This window comes from Sander vitreus, chromosome 4 (genome assembly GCF_031162955.1).
Source record: "Sander vitreus isolate 19-12246 chromosome 4, sanVit1, whole genome shotgun sequence".
Taxonomy (NCBI): Eukaryota; Metazoa; Chordata; class Actinopteri; order Perciformes; family Percidae; genus Sander; species Sander vitreus.
Window position 1 is genome coordinate 4,366,993 of NC_135858.1, and position 19,303 is coordinate 4,386,295.

General features: G+C 41.5%; 1 protein-coding gene across 4 annotated transcripts in view; it reads left to right on the plus strand.

Moving 5' to 3' along the window:
- Positions 1-5,921: 5,921 nt before the first annotated feature.
- LOC144516467 (semaphorin-3F-like) overlaps positions 5,922-19,303 on the plus strand; it is a 59,131-nt gene continuing 45,749 nt past the window's right edge. For all 4 annotated transcript variants that reach the window (XM_078247785.1, XM_078247784.1, XM_078247787.1 and 1 more), the window contains exons 1-2: positions 5,922-6,323; positions 8,252-8,414. In XM_078247785.1, the coding sequence (XP_078103911.1) occupies positions 8,297-8,414 (118 nt within the window). In that variant the 5' untranslated portion in view covers positions 5,922-6,323; positions 8,252-8,296. The remainder of the gene's footprint in view (positions 6,324-8,251; positions 8,415-19,303) is intronic.

A 19,303-nucleotide genomic window follows, 5' to 3' on the forward strand; every position in this document is an offset into this window, starting at 1 on the left:
ATACGTGTGTGTTTGTGCGTGAGAGAGAGAGTGTGTTAGCTGTAGACATAATACTTTCAGGAATCAGAATTATGTTGAGATGTCTGGCAATGAGGTAGTCGTAGCCAGTGTGAAACAAAGAGCACGTTGTGTTTTGAATTTACTTGAGTCTTGAAACAGCACCTCAGGTTGTGATCGGAAAAGCATTAGCCTACTTAGTAATGCTGCAAAATGTGATTGGCTTTTTTTCAGCGACAAGGATTACAATTCTAAATTCAGTTATTACATTACTCATCCCAGTAGCAATCCTTTACTTCGACAGTTTGGGGCTTGATTTGTTTGCTGTCTTACCAGAGGTTTGATGGACGGTTGATAGAACAGACTGCTGCCAGACATGTTAGCTTGGTGCAGAGGTTAAAGGTGTGGAAATACTTAGCCAAAAAAGGAACTAAAAGTTTGCCGCTGGAAATTCCGCCGTACTTTCCTCTTTCTTTCTGTTGGAATTTTAAACTCCGGTGGATTTGTGAGGACTATGGTTAACTGCTCCTCAGATCTCTGCAGGGTAAATCCAGACAGCTAGCTAGACTATCTGTCCAATCGGAGCGCGACTTAAAGCAACTTTTGAACATACACATGTTCCATCAAAACAAATTCCTTCCCGAGGCTATTTTGCAGAGGCACCGTGGCTTAGCTCCCCAATGACGATTGTGATTGGTTTAAAGAAATGCCAATAAACCAGAGCATGTGTTTTTCTCCCATCCCGGAATGCTGTATGGACTAGCCAGACCCTCCTCCGCAGCGCTGTGGAGGAAGGTCTGGCAAAGCGCGACTATTTATACGGTGACCAGACGCCCCAGTTTGTCCGAGATTGTCCCGGTTTCAAGCAGGGTGTCCCGAGTCCCGACAAATATCTGTAAAACACTCAAATGTCCCGGTTTCACCACAATTAAAATAATAATAATAATAATAATACATGTGGAGATAGGTCTGGCAATGCGAAACTACAAGTAATGTAGCTAATTACTTTTCAATGACTAATATGTAATGAGTAATTGAATAAAAAAAATTCAACACTGGTTGATATTTTCAGGTTTAACAGAAGTACGTAGGAAGGCTGATCAGAAAGTTGTAAAGAAGACAAAACAGAGCAACAGCAACAGAAGAATCTCGTCACCACATTTTCACCTCAACAGCCTGAGATTGAATCTGAAACCTACATGGTTCAACACAATACGAAAACACAAAGCAGCCTCTACAGAGTGTCACATCTCTCCACACATATTGAAACTGGGATTGTGATACGAATGATCTTTTGAGCCGTGTAAGAATCACAAATGCTGATATAACACCTGGTATCTGTTAATGCCCTGCAGGCAGAGTCCCACAGAAAGCACTGTTCACACCTCAGCTGGAATGCAGGCTCTGCTGCAGAACATGAAAACAACTTCATACACCACTTAGATCGATGTCAACAGCAGCTTGGAATCATGCACTGGCAAGATTCCTTTATCACAAATATTACAGTTAAGGCCCACTTAGGAGCAAGAAGTCCTTCTGGGTAATGTACACAACTCACCCTTGATTCCCATCAAGCAGAAAAGATCGACTAGAAGCAATAAGGGCTGACAGCTGATTTGTTTTTTTCTTTCAGAAAACTCCAGATGAGCTTGGAGAAGCTGAAGGCCCCGCTTCTCACAAAATCTGCCGTGTCCTTACTGAATAGATAAGTTGTCCTGAAGAGGAGGACGTCTCATCAAACTGATCCTTTTCTATTTTAGCTCTGCCAAGTCACTTTAAAAAAGAACCTTTATGTTGGGCCAGACTGCAGAAAAAAAAAAGCGACAGTGCCAGCGTCATGGCTTCATATGGAAGAACATTTGAGCTTGACAGCTTCTTTTGACCTCACTGAGCCAAAAGCTGAACACCTTACAAACTTTCTCTCTAATCCCAGACGAGTTTCATGGTGAATCGAGTACATGCAATTTAAAGCTCCAGATTGAATGAGGGACAGATAATGCAGGTGTGAAAGGACACTGAATGGAATATGATTAAAAATGGGAAAATGTTTAAATTTCTCAATGAGCTTTAGAAAATCTTTACAGGTGGTAACTCGGTGGCTTTGAAGCGTCCAATCAGTGTTTAAATAGACGAGCAAATTAAGCATTTTAATCGACTTTTCCGTGTACCATCAAATGAATTACATAACCAAGATAAGACTTTTAATTTCTGATAAGTTGGACCCGGCAATCATTACATTGTCTGTGCTCTAAGTGGCTAAAATGGACCTGGGAGGTCAAATATTCAACGGAATAAAATGAATGTAACGCAAACTTGTATAATGAAACTTTTACCCTGGGAATGGTAAAGTTAATCAAAGTTATTGTATCTTTATAAACTTTTAAAAGTATAACTCCGGTAAGTAAAGATGAACATGTGAGCATGTAAAAAGGATTTATTTTTAGGCCACTCACTTGTTGATTGAGAGAAAAAGAACACTGAAGGCATCCTATAAGCCAAATCCTTTCCCTCCACACCTCATGTGTGGGTGGCAGATGGTAGCTCGCTGGTTGTCACAGCGATAGAAGATAGAAATACAGGCGACTGATTCAAAGCAAGCAAACACCCCCTTTGTGAAAGACACTCTGCCATACTAGTATACTACCTATACATTCACACAGGAGCTGATGTTTTTTTTTTCTGTTATCACTTTGAATCAAAGCACAAGTTGTTAATGTCCTGATAATTGATGGATACACATAACAACAGCAGTGGCATACAAACTACATTACTTCATGCTTCTTTTTAATAGCCTATATGTTTTCCTGCTAACTGTTGGTGATACTGCTACTAAATATTTCTGTCATCATCTCTCCGCCATACGAGCTGTATTTCTTTAGCCAGACTAGCCATCAACAGATCCAAAATGCTGGATTTATAAAATAATAATGTGTTTCTTCCTCCTCTAAACAGTTTACAACTGGTGTTGTTGAAGTTGAAGTTGAAATGTCTTTAATGTCCCCAAGGGGCAATTTGATTCACAACAGGTAGCCAACTCATACACATTTGCACAAAAACACACAAAAAAAATGAGATATAGATAAGAGCATAAATACACATATACACTATACTTAAATAAATGAAAAAATATGTGCTGTGACATGGACAGGGATGGCAGATGACCTGTAGTTTGTTGAGAAACCCAACAGCTGATGGTACAAATGATCTCAGGTATCTATTAGACCTGGCATGTTTTCGGGAAGGTATACCTCCTTCCTGAACATTTTTGTTTGTTATGTGACATATGGATTGTGGTAACGTGTTCATGTTCTTCTCATTGCTTCTGTAGCTTGTAGCATAACACATTCAGCCATTGAAGCTGCAATAATCTATATTTTCTATATCACAATTGATCAAATGATTATGTGTTATGTGAAAGGTGTGGCTTGGAGTGGGGAGTTTACTCCCCGGAGTCCTTATGTTTTTTTTTCGCCCAGCATATTTCCTTGGATTAGGATGGCACCAAGATCTTGGTTGCAGATGTCGCCGTGGTCCTGCTGCACTCCCTGTTACACCCTGCTATGCTCTGCAGTGTCCTGCTGTGTCCTGCTGCATCCTACTGCGTCCTGCCACGTCCTGCTATGCTCTGTGGTGCCCTGCTGCGTCCTGCCACGTCCTGCTATGCTCTGCTGTGCCACGCTACATCCTGTAACGGCCTTCAGTGCCCTGCTATGCCATGAACTACTACAACTACCATTTGTAGTCACTGTTCCATTATCTTTATTATGACTATTATTCATATTATTCATTCATAGCCACTGTTCATCATACCCCCAACCGGCACCGTCAGACACCGCCTACCAAGAGCCTGGGTCTGGCCGAGGTTTCTTCCTAAAAGAGAGTTTTTCCTCGCCACTGTCACACTAAATGCTTGCCCTTGGGGGAATTACTAGAATTGTTGGGGCTTTGTAAACTATAGTGTGGTCTAGACCTACTCTATCTGTAAAGTGTCTCGAGATAACTCCTGTTATGATTTGATACTATAAATAAAATTGAATTGAATTGGAGTGACAAACCCAGAGATAATTATCACCCAACTGCAGTTCCCCTCAGGTCCACCGAGTGTTTCAGCATCTTTCAGCTCATTGTCTTGACTTTCCGACCGACAGACATCAGTGTTTTCAGACTTCACAGACACCTACTGTAGGAGTCCAATCAGTGAAAATAATCATCATAAAAGTAGTCCAATTATTTTATTTCCATTTAGGAAAGGGATTTTGTAAAGTACACTTCTGTTATGTTCTGTTTTATTAGCATAAATTAGGTGAACCCAAATCACGGTTACAATAATTTTTGGATAACATTAGATAACATTATGGCCAGAAAGACTTACAATGAATGTGTTTACAGCTTATTTCCGTGGCCCTAAAATGAGGTTTAAATGTCTGCTACTTCATCACCTCCATAAACCAGTAATATACTTGGATCTGATCAGGGGATTTTATATAGATTTTGAAGATTTTAAAATGTGCTCATATGGGTAACATTTTGTCAGATTTGACATATTTTAGTTTTTAATTACCACTCTAATAATAATCTGATTCCTTTACATATCAGTTATAAATTAAGACATTAATAAGAACAACTTTTGGGATGTCATGATATGAAAACTCCCTTATTTCACTTATTTTAGAAAAAGGGCTGCAGAAAGTCTTGATGATTTGAGTAGGCCTGTAACCATTTTATTTATTTTTTACATAATCACGGTTTCTTTGTTTAACCGCAATTAATTGCTAACATTAGCTAAGGTCCTAAGGTATGACTGTTGATGGAAATTGTTGATTTTTGTTTATATATGCCAAATTGTAATTATATAAGTGATTATTGGTCAGACTGTTGAGCTAAAGCTATGCTTACGTATGACGCTACACACGTTCATAGCAACAAAAATGAAAAGGGGGATACAAAATGTTTTATGACAATAAAGAGGCGTTGTTTACTTTATAGGCCGTGTACCTATCTTATTATATTATCTGGGTCACATAACAGCGATACATAACCAAAAGATGTATTCTGGAATTCATTCAAAACTTTAATATGTTTTAAAAAGTTATAAATAAATACATGTTTTTAAAATTTGACTGAAAGAGACTATTATATTGTTAATCAAAATTATTTCTGAGACAAGTAATTGTTCAGCAAAGCAAAGCAAAGCTCTAGATTTGAGTCCTTTATTAATTTGCTCTTACATTTCTGCAAGTTCTGTGTAAAAAAACATGGGCATATCACATTTATAATTGAATTATTACCAATTAAAAAGGAGAAACCAATGAGGTTTTTCACAACCTGGCAACCTAAAAATGTTTTCCTTTAAAATAGTCTTAAAACTGATATATGCAGCACACTGATTATAAACTATTGATTAGTTACACCCTTAAAGGTAGCCTTAGTAGAAAGTGGTAGGCTACCACGATTTTCCAACGTTTTGCACTTTGTGTAATAATAAAGATCATTTCGTACATAAAATCATCATGATACTATTAATACTTCAGTATTGGTGGCCGGGCTAGTCAGTGGGTAGAGCTGGCGCACATACACTCAGAAGTTGATCGACGCAGAGGTCCAGGGTTCGAATCCGACCTGTGACGATTTCCTGCACGTCTTCCCCCTCTCTCTCTCCCCTTTCTCACCTTGCTGTCCTGTCAAATAAAGGCGGAAAAAGCCCCCCCCAACCCCAAAAAAAACAAACAAAACAAACTTCAGTATTGAATGTGGATGAGTAGTATCCATTTCCCCCCCTCTCTTCCGTGACAGCATACAGTGGTATACGACGGTAGTAAATCACGTCTCCTGATGGGCGGCTCGGCTCAGAGCTGCCCGCCCTGTGGGTGTGTTTAAGACAAATAGGCCTGTGCATCCACCTGCTAGCGCCCTGCCTCCCTCCAGTCAGCAGCGCCCAACTTTCCTGAGGAGCACACGCTGCGTGCCTGGACCTCTCTACACCACAGGGACTTTGTTACCTACTGCTTTTTCCCACGAGATGTCGATTGTGCTCGTGCGACAATATCTCCTCGCCTCGCGGTCTCGCAGAAGATTGAACTAAAATAAAAAATAAAACATTTTCTCCCTTTTTTTTTTAAACTGCCTTTTTCTTATTGTGCACTGACAACTCCGGGGCCAATAACCACGCAGGTACAGACTGCCCTCCTGAGCAGGGACTGTACCGGGATTTTCTATTATTATTGATTTCAACTTGGAAACGAAAGTGACCATTCTGTTGGAATTGGTTTGTTCAATGACTTGCAAGGTTGGACCTGAAGTTCCATTCGGAAAGCTGTAACAATAAGGTAAGCCTTCTTGTGCTGTTGCTTTTATGCTTATTATTTTGTAATTAACCTGCTTTATTATTAATGGTTAAAAAAAAAAAAAAGCTTACCTGTCTGCAGCTGCGCGCTTTTTTTTATTTATTTGCAGCATGCCTCTAATGACCTAATCATAATTCTAATTTCCGACAAATCACAGCCTTAATTCTTACATGAATTATTACTAATATTTATTTATTTTACCATGCGCTCTAATACCACACCAGACTGTTTACAGTTCTGTCTGCCATGTGTAGCCAAGGCTACCTTTTTGCATACATTTTGTATTCTTCATTGCTGAAGAATTTAGTGATGGCAATCAGTTAATAAAGTTTGATATAGTTTCCATTGTCATATTTTCGGAAAGAGGCTTTTTATTTTTATATATTATTATTGTTGGGAAATGTGACACATCAGCAGGGTTTTTGTCGTTTTTTTCATTTTCCTCTGAATAAACCAGCAGGATTCATGAAAAGGGTTATGTTGCCACTGACAACTTGTTATTAGCTGTTGTCTTTGACTACATGTAGGAGTTTAAAGGTTGCATTACATTTGTCCAACGTGCCAGTTAATAACTTGCAGACACAAACAATGAAAAAGCTGAGAGCATCAGTGGATGTGATATCTTCTGTAGTGTGATGATAACGTTTCCATAAAAGGTCATTTTGCAAACTTCAGCTCATGTCTGTATTTTGTGACACAAAATGACTGAAGTAGAGCAGATATATTTATCTTTACAGCATAGTGTGAGTGGACTGTGTCTCTCAGTCTCCACAGTGTCATTTGGGAGCCTTGTTTGATTTCATCTGCATGTGTGAGGGACTCGGCCTCTGTCTCAGAATAAACAGCTGGATGGTTAACAAATTGTCAGTAAATAGCAGAGGTTTAAACAGCTGTGTTATGTCAATAAATCCACTTCAGCCAGTCAGTCTGAGGTCTCTTTGGCTCTGCTGACGTCTCCAAAGGTGTGTTTGGGATGGAGACCTGCTCCGAAGTGTTCCGTGTTTGTAGTCCAAACAATGGAGGGGAGAAGAGTTTTGTGTCCAACCACTGAGGTCAGGTTGTTTTGGGAATAGAGTGTGTTGCAAAAAGTTTCATCCGTCCATTTAAAAATACAGACAAGTGGCAACATGGTAGAGATGATTAAATGATCTATTGATGGAGAATGTCCAAGGGCAAGAGGTGGCCTGTTAGACAAGTCTCTGAAGATTTGTGACAGATGTGTGGATCATTGTGGTTGCTCCCAGGTGTCTATCATTCATTAACTGGAGACTTTATTGATGACCACCACTGCATTGTTTGGAAGACTTGCTTAACTGTTCCAGTTAGCGTTTGAGCCCGTCATCATTTGTAACCCCTTTAGCAAGAAGTTAATATTTTATTTTAGATTGCCCCAATCGCAACTTTTTTTTCGTCTCTTTCTCTAGTAAGCGTGGGGACGTGGTATAACCCGCTATTAGGTGAAGCTATAATTACAGAGCAGCACACACACACGTATGGTGTCATGAGTCATGGTGTCAGGAATGTGTTTTGGGTGCGTGGAAACGAGCAGAAGAAGAAGAAGAGCTTCTCTCGCTCGAGTCAGCGTGATCTTCCCATTTGTCACCAAGGCACACACTCCGAAAAACAAACATAATTCTTCCCAAATGGAAGTGTGTACACATCTCAAAAAGCTTGGCGCATCTCCATCAGGACTAATCAGTTTTGTGAAGCTCCCAGAGATCTGGGCGTAATCTCCACGCCTCAGCGCTGCATCGCCCAAGACTCGCAGGGACGGGGCCCTTGGGAGCCGTTGATTTGACATGTCACATAAATGAATAAATGAAAACAGACTTATTGTGGCAGATATTTTTTTGCAGCGCAGAGTTGAGAACGCATTTTCTCGTCTCACGTGTTTGTTTTTGTCCCTGCAGAGATTTGTTTAAAACACTCTTTGTGCTGCTGGAGGTTGGTCGACCATGCAGCTGGACGGTCTGTGGACGGTCCACGCCCTCCTGGCACTGTCCAGCTTCGCTCTCGGGAACCCAGTGAGCAATGAGCCATTGGCTGCACCCCGCGTCTTCATCTCCTTCAAAGGTAAGAACCTGAACCTCATGCTTCACTCTTTTATTCCCACCTGCCTCTCATTCCTGGTTTGCAACTGGTGTTCTGACTCTTCTAATTCTGTGCCGGTTTATTAAACTCTGCCATGTGTTTACTCATTGTATGACTGATGACTTGACAGTTGTGTAATTGAAGGGATTGTGGCTTTGATAAGTGCTCTGGCTTTTTGCAGAGGAAGAACTTACAGCATCACCAGACTCTCATGTTACACCGCAGAGCAAACCGCAAAGAAATCATGCAATTCTTATGGGCTGCCCCATCCTCAGACCTCCAGGCAATGTAATAACCACCAGATGCTTCTACTAGCTTATATTGTACAAACAATTAAAAACGCAAACAAAGGCGGAGCATATGCACATATTGAAGATATAGTGTGTGTGTGTGTGTGTGTGTGTGTGTGTGTGTGTGTGTGTGTGTCTTGTTCGTACTCCTTTGGAAACAATATACATGATTATTGTTTTAGTTAATCAAATGCAGCGTCTTTATCTTCAATCATCTTCATTATGGAATCCCTAAATTGGAGCCACAAAAGAGAGACGGGATAATAAGGAGCATGTAATAACTCCATGGCCATTATGTGATTATTCCTTGGTGAGGCAGTACTTTAGAGGTCTGTGTTTGTGCGTTCCAGCGGCCGTACAGATTAGGTGAGATGGGTTGCCGGGTTTTTGAGGGGTGCAGAGCGAGAGAGGGTATTATCAAGAGCAAATTGCCAGGATCAGCCAAGCAGAGCGACGTCCCCGAGGCCTGTCCTGCTCGGAGATCAAGCCTTTGATTAGCATCCAGAGAAAAGCTGAGGGAGCGAGCAGCAGTGCCCCTGTTTGCTTTGCTTTCCATTTCCCAGCGCTCCCTAGTACAAGTTGACTTAATTAAGTGAACTGGCACAGTTCATTGTTGAAGGCGTTTTCCTGCTTTAATCAAGTAGGATTTACCACATCAGTGAACACACATCCAGAGCTCAGCAGATGCTGTTTTCTTTCATTTTCCAAATATCATTTTAGTCAGTTCTTTACACAAACGCTGGGTTGTTTTAGAGAACTAAATTGTTTTTTATGCTATAGGATATTCTGTGAGCAGTCTCATTGGCTGCTTTTGTGTAGGTGCATCTTTGGATGGCTGAACTCAATAGAAATATATTTGAAAGCAGCAGACTACAGGCACTGTTCTTTGGCTGACAAGCAAAGTGGAAAGAGCTCGGCTCTCCTGCTTACCTGTGTGTGTTTGCCTCTCCAGTCAATATGAATTTCACAGTCTACTGCCGCTGCCTCTCTCAAAGGAATGCACCCCCCCTCTCCGTTCAATATTATGACTCTCTCTCCCTTAATTGCTTTTTGAGAGGCCCATGTAGTCCTTACCTTGGCAAGCAGGCTGCGCTTCCCCTGATGCATCGTGTTGTGTTAAGTTTTGCTTGAGCTGTTTGGGATTGCAGTTTGCCTCTGAGCAGCAACTTTAATGGAACACAGTTTGACGACAAATGTGGACAAAATGCAGTTTTTTTTGATGAGACTGAGGAAAAGAATGTGCTAATTATCAGTCCCCTGTTTATTATTATTGATCATTATGGCAGCGTGTCACACTGTGAAGTAAAACTTAAATTGCAGCTATAAAGCTGAATGTTTCTCTCAGCATTGAACTACACACAGGTTCCAAACTGATTAACTCGGTAGCTGAGGAGCGAGGTTCAGAACCATGACCTCCATCTGGGAGGCCCTCACTTCCCTATTAAAGCAGGTAGAGTAAATCATGGGACCTAATTGCTATGTTTTGGCTTCAAGTAGTGCGCACAGCTTTTATGACAGGGAAAACACCGTCTGTGGTATTTCTCAAACTATTCAGAAGATATAAGGTGAAGAAAATGCATCTACTTATACACATTTCAATAAGATTAGAGTTTGTAGAGTCTGAGGGATAAACCTTGGAAGTAGACTTTGTTCAGGCTTATCACATTTTCTGTGCTAGTAAGCTGAGTTAGCAAAAAGAAAGATGTCTGCCTCAGTTCAAACAGCAAATGAATGTAATCAACGTCAGATGAGAACTGAATGTTTTGTAGAATGAGGGAGTGAGCAAAGAAAGTCCTCCATAGATAATCAGTAGACATTAGTTGACACAAGACCGTTGTCGCCAGAAACCCCCAAGAGAGGAATCATATCCAATAGTCGACCAGGAACTGCTGAGCCTCTGCTAGTTTGAGGTAAGACTCACCCAAAGTGACTCATTGCATGACATGTAAGAATACTGTCATTTAGATTAGTGTGTTTAATGTAGGGCTGCAACTATTGATTATTTTCATTACTGATTAATCTATCAATTATTCCTTTTGATTAATTGATTAACTGTTTTTGCCTATGAGAAGTCAGAAAACAGTGAGATAGGTCTGTTATTACATCCCACATAAGTCCAAAACCCCAAATCATCATCACATGTATGACAAACATTTGAGAAGCTAGAGCCAGCTTATGTTTGGCAATTTTGCCTGTAAAATTACTAAAGTGGTTAATCGATCATCAAAATACTTTTCTGTCGTTGACTAATTGACTAATAGACTAGTCGTTTTTTTTTTTTACAAAGAGGCAGCATTTTGTTATGAAACCACTCATTTTGTCAGTGAAATAAACACAATCTGATGCATTTGAAACTTTAATCAGTTCTGTACTTTCTCGAGAGCCATGTAGGTGTTTAAAGTAGTGACCTTGATTTTTCTTTGTGTACAGGAGTGGAGGTGTATGGTAAAGCCGCTCAAATTGCCGCCAAATCAGCCCATTTTTAAAGCTGTCCATCACTGAAGTGGAATTTACATGTGAAAGGATTGGGTGAGAGCATTGCCTCTCCCTGAGACTCCTAAGTCATGCAAGTGCCTTTGTAGCGTACATCCATTAAGACGTCGACTGATTTATATGTGCAGTTTCTTTTATTCTTGCTTTTGTATTCCACTGTGAGGTACAGGAAACACCACAATTTTTAATGGACGAAACACTTTCGAGGGAGGTTTTGCAAAGAGTGGAACATTAGTGCTCTTGGCCCCGATGCCTTCTATGACATATTGGAGTTCATGCAGAAGAGAAGATCCAAATCTAAATCTCACTTATGGCTCTGCTATTTCTGGCCGTACTGTATACCACACTCACTCTTTCTCATCTGGACTGCCACAACTTTCACTCCCAAAATATCATTTTACTACAGTCCATACAAAGTCAAAGTAAATCCATGCTTCATATGCAATTGTTTACATGGAAGGGGTAACTGGCAACTAAAAGCCTTTAGTGACATTCTAGAGATCTTTAAACAAGGGCTTTTCTCAGTCTGCTCAGATAAACAGACAGCAGGTAAACATTGGTTCAGAATAAACAGAGGCACAGGGCCAAGAATCCCTACGATAGTACATTTTCACTTTGAAAAGCCATGCCATGACATAATCTACAGCTGAGGGAGGAGCCATGACTTGCGCCACAAAGACCATGTGAGAATTTCAGTAACATCTCACCTTTTCTCAACGGCTGCTTTGACAACTGCAGCAATGGAATTATGGTATGTCAGCACAAAGGAAAAGTTATTTAAATACCATAACATCATAACGATTACACCATGCTCCCCCCTCCTCCTACTGAGTACATACAAGGCCAAATCCACACAGACAACACCTAAATGGGGGCCAACTTTGCCACAATACACAAGCTCACCGCTGCCAGGGCAGGTGGCAGTAAAAGGAAGCAGCTCTGGTTCGTCATTATTCCAGATATTTATCATCTGCACGCCCTCCTGTGAAGGGCTAACAGCAGGCTCCTATTTTTACTCCTCAGCAAAGTCTTTAGTCTATATCGGGTGTGTGTGTGTGTGTCTGTGGGTGTGTGTGTGTGTGTGTGTGTGTGTGTGTGTGTGTGTGGGTGGCTTGGGTGGGTGGTGTGGCTAAGTTCATTTGTGTGTGTGGGTGGCAGCATAGAGGGTAAGAAACTCCCCTTTGGGGTTAAATGCCAAGCATTCCCATTTTGGCCCTGGTTATGCAGTAGTTATGTTTTTTGTCATGTAATGGCCATGAATAACAGATGAGGATTAAATCTGACAATGTGAGCTAAAAAGCAGTTTAGGAGTGTATTCATACAGTGAGGTAGCTGTTTTGTCAGTCAACAGTTTGCTATCAGTACATCTCTGGGTTTGCCCAATTACTGCCGTCCTGTCACTTATACTAGTAAATGTTTAAACTGTTATTACTGTTGTTCACACAATACAGTCCAGTGGTCACCTTCTTCTTTGCGCTCCAGAGGTACACATTAGTGGTCAGAATTATTTTACGCTGTGTATCAGTACTGACCTGATTGTCAAAAAGCTGGAAAAGAGTGTTTGAATGAACAACTATAATGTGGTTTCTATGGGAAATTTGCATCCAGGCCCCTTTTTACTGCTTTATAAAATAAATGCAATGCCACTTGTATATTTGCTCAAGGTGATCATCACTAGTAACTTCCTGTTTAGCCGCAGTCTAATTTGCAGGATACCTCAAGCATATTGGCACACGTTTGCCCTAACTGTAATATCGCAGTATTGTCGAACCACAGGCAGAAGCCATCAAAACCACTACCCCAGTAGTCTGGCACCACTGCTGTGATCTCTATTTACCGTTTGTGAGGTCTTATTTCATATATCCCCACAGCAGCAAAGTAATGACTGACAAAGCATTGACAACCACTATTACCTTGGCCATATCCCAGACCTCAGCTTCTCTCCACAGCAGCTAAGCTAGGTTATATTTAGTGTAAAACTCTCTTCTCCCTCAGCAGGCCAACAGCAGTCATTTGTAGCACCGTGGTTAACCATTGAACACAGTCGGCAGGGTGGTGACGGTGGTTTAAGTGCAAACGCAGCTTGGTCCGGCAAAACTTACACTCTGCTGTGATCCAGCTGTCGAGAGTGTCACTTTATTGTTAGGTACTGGTTGGCTTGAAGCCATCCTTAACTGTGTAAAATATTTGAAATGTGATTGAGTGGGTGCAAAGAAGAAGTGCGTGTTGAAGCAAAAGGAGACTGTAGTGTGGGGTCTAGTCTGAGCCCAGTGTTCAAGAAGCAGTGGTAATCCTTCACTGTGGTGCACATAACTTAATAATTGCCATCCCTATTGCCTAATGTGTGAGCTCTCTAACCTTTGGAGTGGAATTTGTGTTACATTTACATGTGGAACAATAAAAATAAAATGAATGGCACAGATGCCTTTACTTGTTTAGTAGTTCAGGGATTAAATCCTAAATTCATGTCTGAAATGAATGTGTTTTTCCTTGACAAAGCTAAAGTCTGAGCATATAGCTGTATATCTCGAACTTTCATGGTTCATCATCATTGCTTTTCAATCAAAATCATGCAACAATCGGGAAAAAATGAAATGTGATTGCTGACCAGCTGCAGTAGTCGTCCAAACTCGGGGCATGGATGATCATCTAGTCAGAGGTAATCATTAAACGACTATGTCCAATAGTCTCAGGTTGACAGGACAGGAATGAGGGATCGATTATCTATCTGCCTGTGAGCTCCTGTTACATAAACTATGTCTCCTATTTGGTGGATGACTGATAGGACCAAGATTGCATTTTCTTTCCGGACCAATTGGTACATTGTTTGCATTGGAATGCAATGAAGATGATAGTGACAGCTGAGGGAAAAAAAACATCAGTGCACTTTGGTGATTGGTCACATTTAATGCGTGATATCAGTGACATTCTATAAATGTATTTGTATTTCAATGTGAGCTTCAAACAGTTTTGACACAAATTCTGCAGTTGGCATGTTTTACACAAGATAGTTTAAAGTAATGACACACAATGTTGTGTGTGCAATGCATGATTGCATTTCAATATGGCACAAATTTGTCTCCATAAAGCTCTGCAGTTAACCTAAACTATTAAATCTGTCAGTCCTATAGAAGGCAGCACTGCTGCTTTTCTCACCCCTCTCCATGTCAGGTGTATGTGTGGGACAGACGTGTTATATTCCACAAAAAAGATGAGTATGTTAGCACCTTTCAGCACATTGAACCTGAATCCACCAGTAATTCCGTGTACGTCTCTGATGGTGCTAGCTTCCCTCTGCAAATAAAATTGCGGTCACAGTTTCATCTCATAGCTGTGTCAGCCAACCATTAGCGCTGTCTGCGCCTCCCACCCAGCGCTGATGGAATATCTGTTTTATTCTCTCCTTCCCATGGTTGTTAAATGCACACAACCCTTTCTTTATGACGGCCGATGAATCGAGTCATTGTACTTGAGTGTTATAGAATATAGCCACTTGGCACCTTGCTCTACTTGATTCTTATGCCATATGGTCGCAAGGTTGTAAAGTGTATCGCAGGCAGTTTGGGTGGTCCTAATGTTTGATAAAAGAGGAAACAGTATTAGTGCTTGTCTCTTGATTCCCCAAAATCTGGCCAATGGGTGCTGGATATATTGTATGTGTGCAGGTGCAGAAGTGTAAGCAGGTAACAAGGCTCTTATACATCTCCAGGGGATTATTGTGGGCATGGGACTCTGAAGGTGACAGAGTGCCGACTAAATATAGTCTAACTCATCTTTGAACGCTCGGTTTCCTGCTGCAGTTCTGTCTGTCTTCCCTCTCCTACTCATTTCTCTTCCTCTGACATGGGAACGGCAGTAAATGCACAGGGCCCAGGGTGTTTGGGATTCCTAGCATGAAAGCACTACTCTCTTTTAGCATCTGCAGAAAGAGGGATATGTTGCGTTGTGAGCATTTTGGTCAGTGTGGCTCTTTGGTCAGGGTTTCACCTGTGGAACAGACTCCTGAGTCAGGTTACTGGCTCTGTCAGTGCCTCGCCTCCAGTGAAACCAAGGTCGTCTTTCGAAAAGACTGAAGACCCAGTGTTGTCTGTCCGTCTTGTCTTTCACGGGCATGTTGTTGCATCTGTTGCTGCCCCCCTTCAAAAAAAAAAGAAAAACTCTCCACACCAGACGAGAAAATACCAACCAAATTGTCCAGATACTGTGAATCACTTTCTCCCCACTAGTGCAGCATCTCCTTCCATATGTTTTTTTTTATGTAACTACAATTGTACTTTTTTCCATCTTTACTATAATTGGCCAAAACTACAGAATTAGAACATGTATGTCTTTTATGTCTATGCAGAATGTAGGCAAACATGTTGGAGCTGTAAATGATTCCACATGGCCAAACGAAGGAATAGGAAAAGTTATTCCCTGTAATCACAAAAAAACTGCCAGGGCAAGGTTTTGCTCTCACTATGGTAGCTGGAGACCATGCCAGTCACATCATGGGAGCCCTATCGGGTGTGATTAAACTTTATGAATCTTTTCAGTGATGTGGAGAAAACTGTCATTCACCGTCTTTTGTTATTATACTAACCCATTGTACAGGAAACTGTTAACTGCGACTTGGTATCTAGTACACCTGCCAAGCTTCAAGGTTGGTCCTTTTTCTAGGTGGCATAATTAAGACTTCCTGTGGGATTTTGTTTCTTTTCTCACCTGTGAAAACAGGGCATTAGTGGAGACTGGATAAACAGGTTGAGGACTCAGACTGGCTTTGTCTGCTGGGGCTGAACACTGTATATTCTTAGCGCTAGTGTTTCTCTTGTGGCAGATTAAGGTGTCAGGTAGAATAATGGTCCAGGCGGATTAGATGCGTTCGTGGATCCAGCTCAAACCTGCGCCCCGGGTTTACACTTTAGAATGTGATCTACTGTGTTTATTTCCTAAAAGTGTTACTTAAGAAAAACATAGTGAAGAATATGAAAGGGAAAAAGGAATTCAGTGGCCACATAGGTAAACGACTCTCAATTGAGCCCCTATACTCGGAAGTGCTGGACACAGGGGTGACTTGACTGCCATTGTCCACTATTTAGCTACTCACAGAGAAATGATGTTGTCTTAGATCAGCAGACAAGGAAATGCACTTAATATTTAGTAGAAAATGCAGATGGTATTCAAGTTTTAGTCATTTCTGTTCCTGTCAGGACTTCAGCAGGTCCTTCATAGCCACCCTGTCCAAGTACTCCCTTCAGCCCCTGTACAACTCATCCAGAACAAGGCAAACTGCCTGGTCCTCCACCCCTGCAGATTCTCCCAGTATCACCTCCCTCCCTCCACTCGCTCCACTGGCTGAACGTACTTTGCTCGTATCATATTCAAAGCCCGGCGCTGGCATACCAGCCTTTGAAGGGATCTGCACCCCCGTACTTCCAGGCCTGTGGCTCCAGCCCTAGACAACACACCGCCCACTCCCTGCTCTGTGTTAAGGTACAAGAAGGTGCATGGTTCGCTCTTTGCTACAAAAAGCCAAGTCATCACTTGTTCACTCTTGTTTCTTCCTTCCGGCTCCCGAATGGTTAGCACTCTGGTCTGAACAGCAAAGTCACTCCCTTTCTGCAGTTGTAGGCTTAGAAGTCATCCCCTCAAGAAGTACTTCATATCACCCTTGTTTATCTGAATCATATCTGTGCTAGTTGCTCTGAAAATACTTAGTGTTACTCTGTTCTTAGGTCTGATTTTATTCATTCATTATCACGCATCACAATTTTTTCTTACACAGCGTGTGTGTGTGTGGGGGGGAGGGGGACTACAGAGGTCAAGGCCACTACCCCCCCCTCTGATCTACAACCTCAACATCATTTCTCACCATCTGTCAGTGGGGGATTGAGTTTCAGATGTGTTTCGCTGCATCAGAGGCAGGCCCACTAATGTGACCTCTCTTCTTTGAGGTCTACAGTAAATACACCGTGACTGAGTTAGTGAACTGTAGCTTAACCTCAGACTAAGGCAGCAAATAATATTGTGTTAATTTACAGGTCACACACAAATGATAGTGATGGCAATGCATTTAGCAAGTCCAGCTAAATGTGGTCCAGGACAATCAGTTTGTCCTGCACTTTGAAATATTGCATATACATGGACTTTACATTAGCCCCTGCAAACCTGAAGTAGTCACAATGGGTTTGTTTCCAGTTTCCAACAATTGAACGTTTTCTTCACTTGAAATAAGAAGTCTTATTATTCAGTCATCTTGGTGGAATGGGATGATTTGGTGTTCATAATTATACATGTAATATTTACAATATGATACTATGTAACATGTAAACTCCAGCTGAAGGGTTTAAAAAGAAAGACGCATATGTTTGGATCAGCTGCAGTATTAAAAGATTTTTTAGGGAACCAAATCAATAAAATAGCTAATAAGTTATGTTATTTCTCTGGCACTTAATCTTTATTTTATGGTAATGTTAACAAAGGTTGTAAAAATACTGATTACCAAAGTTATGTAAGCATGCCAATCATGGTGATGCAATTTGATAATGTGTATTAAGTAAGAATTAAAACAGCAGAGTATGTTAAAAAAAAAAAAAAAAAAAAGGATGCAAGAATAGAAGCCATGCATCTCCAACATGTTCTGCATGTATGATGTGTCAGTATTATACAAATCAGTAGTTAACCTGTGCCGTTTGAGGCATTGATTAGGTTGGGTTATGTATCAGATCAAAAGGTGAAACGGAGACTTATCGGAGCCAGGCTTGGCTACAAGTCTATAGTTCAGATCATTTAAATCTATAAAATGCAGACCCAGTGCATCATTTTGACCTTTTCTACTCAGTATATCAGACCAACAATGGTTTGTTAAACACAGCAACTGGATGCTATACTGATCATTATCTTAGCGTTCACTGAAACATCAACAGCATTTCACTCAATCCTCCAATCCTTTCAGCATGTTTGTCCCTTTTTCTCACCTTCTCATCTGGTCAATGATGAGGTCATATACTATTCCACTTTTGTAAGGGGAAATAAGGCTGTTTGGAAGACACACTGAAGAGTTTAGCCCATAAGAGCACTCAGGCATATAACAATGGATGCACTTTGATGCCTTTGTAGTGGCGTGGTTTTGAAATGCTGATTTGGAGATTTCCCTATTGCTGCCTCCTGCCTGTTGGTGAAGTAGGTGTTAATTGCAATGTGTGGGGATGGACTCTCATTTACATGCATTCAGGCCAGGCCGGGGCCAGCGGTGAACCCCCCCAAAGGCGTTTTTTGTCAACGACCCATCCTTTCAGGCCCCCTCCTGCGGCGGTGCCTCCTCTTGATTGGTGGAGTGAAAAAGAGGAACCCTGGCTTGCAATTCCCCTTGTTGTTGTTGTTGTTTGGCGTCGCCCACACACTCTTCCCCCTGTGAAGGTCCTATAGCTGCAGGGGTGGTTGTGTAGGTTTGCCTCTTGTTCACAGAAGTCCGTTCACATTCCGGGAGACCTAGGCGTGGGCGTCAAACTGGCATCAGGCCTTTTTTGTCAATGAATGCGGCGCACAGCATCCCGCTGGCCTTTCTCTGTGCTGCCTATAGATTTCTCAGTCCAGGTCCAAGGAGTACCACTGTGGAGCTGCAAAGGGAGAACAACGGTTTAGAATGGAGGTGAAAAATGAGGTCCTCGGATGGAGGGAAAATGAAAGTCAAGAGGAGCAGAGGGGATTATTTACATCTTCCTCTCCAGCCTGGCATGCTGCCAAACCAGTAGTGGGTGATGTGTTGCAATATGAAAGCACAAGGATTACGAGTATTAGGGGTAATGTTTGTGAAACTATTTGGTAATGCCCCAATGTTGCTCACTTTGTTCAGTCACTCACCCCCCGTCTGTGATTCTCTGATCTCCCTGCTTGTCTACGTGGGATGTACATGCTCTTGAGCTCTGCAAATTCTCTCATTGTTTTGTAAATCTTAAGATGAGAACGGGTGGTGTTACTATGTGCGCTAAGTCCCTGTTTGACTTATTAACTCAGTTGCTTGTTTTGCTTAGGCCTTCAATAGAGGGTTAATGAACACTGTATTGCCACTTTACTGTGTGGATCTTAGTGGAGGTATTTAATTTC